General features: G+C 45.5%; 1 protein-coding gene across 1 annotated transcript; it reads left to right on the top strand.

The window, feature by feature from the left end:
- The first annotated feature begins 250 nt into the window (after nucleotides 1–250).
- LOC141102397 (small ribosomal subunit protein uS15) lies at nucleotides 251–794 on the top strand. Its single transcript, XM_073591359.1, has one exon. The coding sequence runs from the start codon at nucleotides 290–292 to the stop codon at nucleotides 743–745; it is 456 nt and encodes a 151-aa protein (XP_073447460.1). The 5' UTR covers nucleotides 251–289; the 3' UTR covers nucleotides 746–794.
- The last annotated feature ends 1,731 nt before the right edge of the window (nucleotides 795–2,525 follow it).

Here is a 2,525-nt window from a genome sequence, read left to right as displayed (position 1 = left end):
AGAAAAGGGAAAGGAAACAAATCTGAGCATTAGCTGAATTTGGATTCTGGTGGCACTCGATTGGAATAAAAATAAAGGGGGTCTCACAGAACCTGACATCCTGCCATAGACATAAAAATCACCATCTAATGCAACCTTTCTCAACCTTTTTACCCCAGAGGAACCCTTGAAATAATTGTCATGTCTCAGGGAACCACCACTAAGATTTGCCCATCGGTGGTCATTAAAAAAATGCCCCTTACATTGGCATGCGCAGCTCCCGATCGCTCTTTTCTCTCCAGCCGCTATCATGGGTCGCATGCACGCTCCGGGAAAGGGCTTGTCCCAGTCGGCTCTCCCATACAGACGCAGCGTCCCCACTTGGTTGAAACTGACATCTGATGATGTGAAGGAACAGATTTTCAAACTGGCCAAGAAGGGTCTCACCCCATCCCAGATTGGTGTTATCCTGAGGGACTCTCATGGTGTTGCTCAGGTTCACTTTGTAACTGGTAACAAGATCCTGCGGATCCTGAAATCCAAGGGACTGGCCCCTGACCTTCCCGAGGACCTCTACCACCTGATCAAGAAGGCTGTGGCTGTCCGCAAACATCTGGAGAGGAACAGGAAGGATAAAGATGCCAAATTCCGTTTGATTCTCATTGAAAGCAGAATCCACCGATTGGCTCGTTACTACAAGACCAGGAGAGTCCTCCCACCCACCTGGAAGTACGAGTCCTTCACAGCCTCGGCCCTCGTCGCATAAATGTCGCTGAAACTTTAATAAAGTTCAAAATTTATTCCAAAAAAAAAAATGCCACTTACATTGATGGTAAGTGGGAAGAATGGCCCATTACAGTGATGGTTAAAATGCCACCCTTACAGACATCTTTAAAGATCATTTGTGCCATGCTACTGGCTGTGCCAGGTAGTGATGGACCTGGATCTATGAAGTAACCATGAGATGGGAGGTCAATTGGGAACAGCTCAAAGAACCCCCAGCAACCTCTGGAGGAACTCAAGGGTTCCTTGGAACCCTGGTTGAGAATGGTTGATCTAATGTCTCTGGGAACCTTACAGAGACTCTATTCAGGGCAAACAGACAGTCTTTCTCATTGGCAGACAAAGTCAGTAAGGGAACCAGTGCAGAAATGATGTTTGGACCTGGATGGTTTGCCCAGTGTATTGGCATCCATTACCCCATTACTTTGGTTGTCCGAATAAATTCCCTTGCAAAAAAGGACCCTGAAGAGGGAAACCTTTGCACCCCCCCCCCCCCCGGACTTTATAGGTGAACACAGGAAGTTTTTTATATAAAAATATATTATTTATTGAATAAATTCCCTTGTTACATTGGAGGTCAATATTAATATTCCGCTATATTGGTGGTTGCCGTAAATGCCTGTAACAGGCTGCTGTTACGTTGGCAGTGAATTAAGTGCCCCCCCATATCATTATATTGATGTCATTGAGTGAAGGCCCCCTATTTATCAGTGTCATTAGGTGGAGGGTCCCTGTTCATTGGTGCGAAAAAGGTCCCCCATTTATTGGTGGTCAGTAGTTACCTACCTAAAACCGGAGCTCTACTGGAAGTGCCCAATCCTTCATCCTCTGCACTGGAACTATGAGGATACCATCAGACTAAGGCTCCTTTCACATGAGCGATCCGATCATGTCTGCCTGTCAGTTTTTCAGGTGGACCTCATCGGATGTTCCATGTATTCCTGTGGACCTGCGGGTGTAAACGGACTTGTTTCTGTTTACACTGGCCTACCTCCAATCCAATCTGTTTTGTAAAAAAAAAGCAGAAGAGGATACGTTCCCCTCTGTCTAGGCAGATCGGATTCTGCCCCCTGTGAAAGGCGGAAATTCACCCTAAAATTAAGCATCCATATAACACATATATCTTAATACTCTATGAATATCACAGTAATTTAAAACCTGTACCTTGATAAATCCATAGCACCATATTTAAATTCTCTCCATGTTCCAGTTATCCAGCAATCAGCAGTGGAAACTTCCAGCCATTTGCGAACAACCCCAGTCATGGAGTCACCCAGCTCCCCATACTACCTGTCTCTTGTGGTTGCATTGTTTGGCTTAGAAATGCTTCCTATGAGCCCTGATGTTGTCAAAGAGGTAGATAGAACGAGGGGGGCTGAGCGATACCCTCAGTTGCATGTCACTGGCCAGCAGTTTTGAATGATGATTACTTGACAAGCAGGACACAGACAGAATTCAACCATAGCACTATGCAACTATTAAAGCGGAGTTCCAGTCCCCCAAATACTTATTTTTTTAAACACTTCTACGTCCTTGTTTAAACATAGCAACATTTAGAACATGTCCTATGTGTAGTACCTGAAATTTGTGTTAAAATATTTGAAGACTAACCAGATCTTGGAAGCAGGTAGGTTCCATGTCATCTGTGGGCATCTGAGGCCCTCTTCTCTTGATTTCCGAGATTCGGTGCAGCTGGCTACCCAGCATGCACCTCCCGATCTCGTGCCTGTGCACTGTGTGGCTCTCCCTCTTCCCGACAGGTT

Source organism: Aquarana catesbeiana, linkage group LG07, assembly GCF_042186555.1.
Source record: "Aquarana catesbeiana isolate 2022-GZ linkage group LG07, ASM4218655v1, whole genome shotgun sequence".
Lineage (NCBI taxonomy): Eukaryota > Metazoa > Chordata > Amphibia > Anura > Ranidae > Aquarana > Aquarana catesbeiana.
Note: the sequence above shows the minus strand (reverse complement) of the source record. Positions and strands in the feature narration are given on the sequence as shown.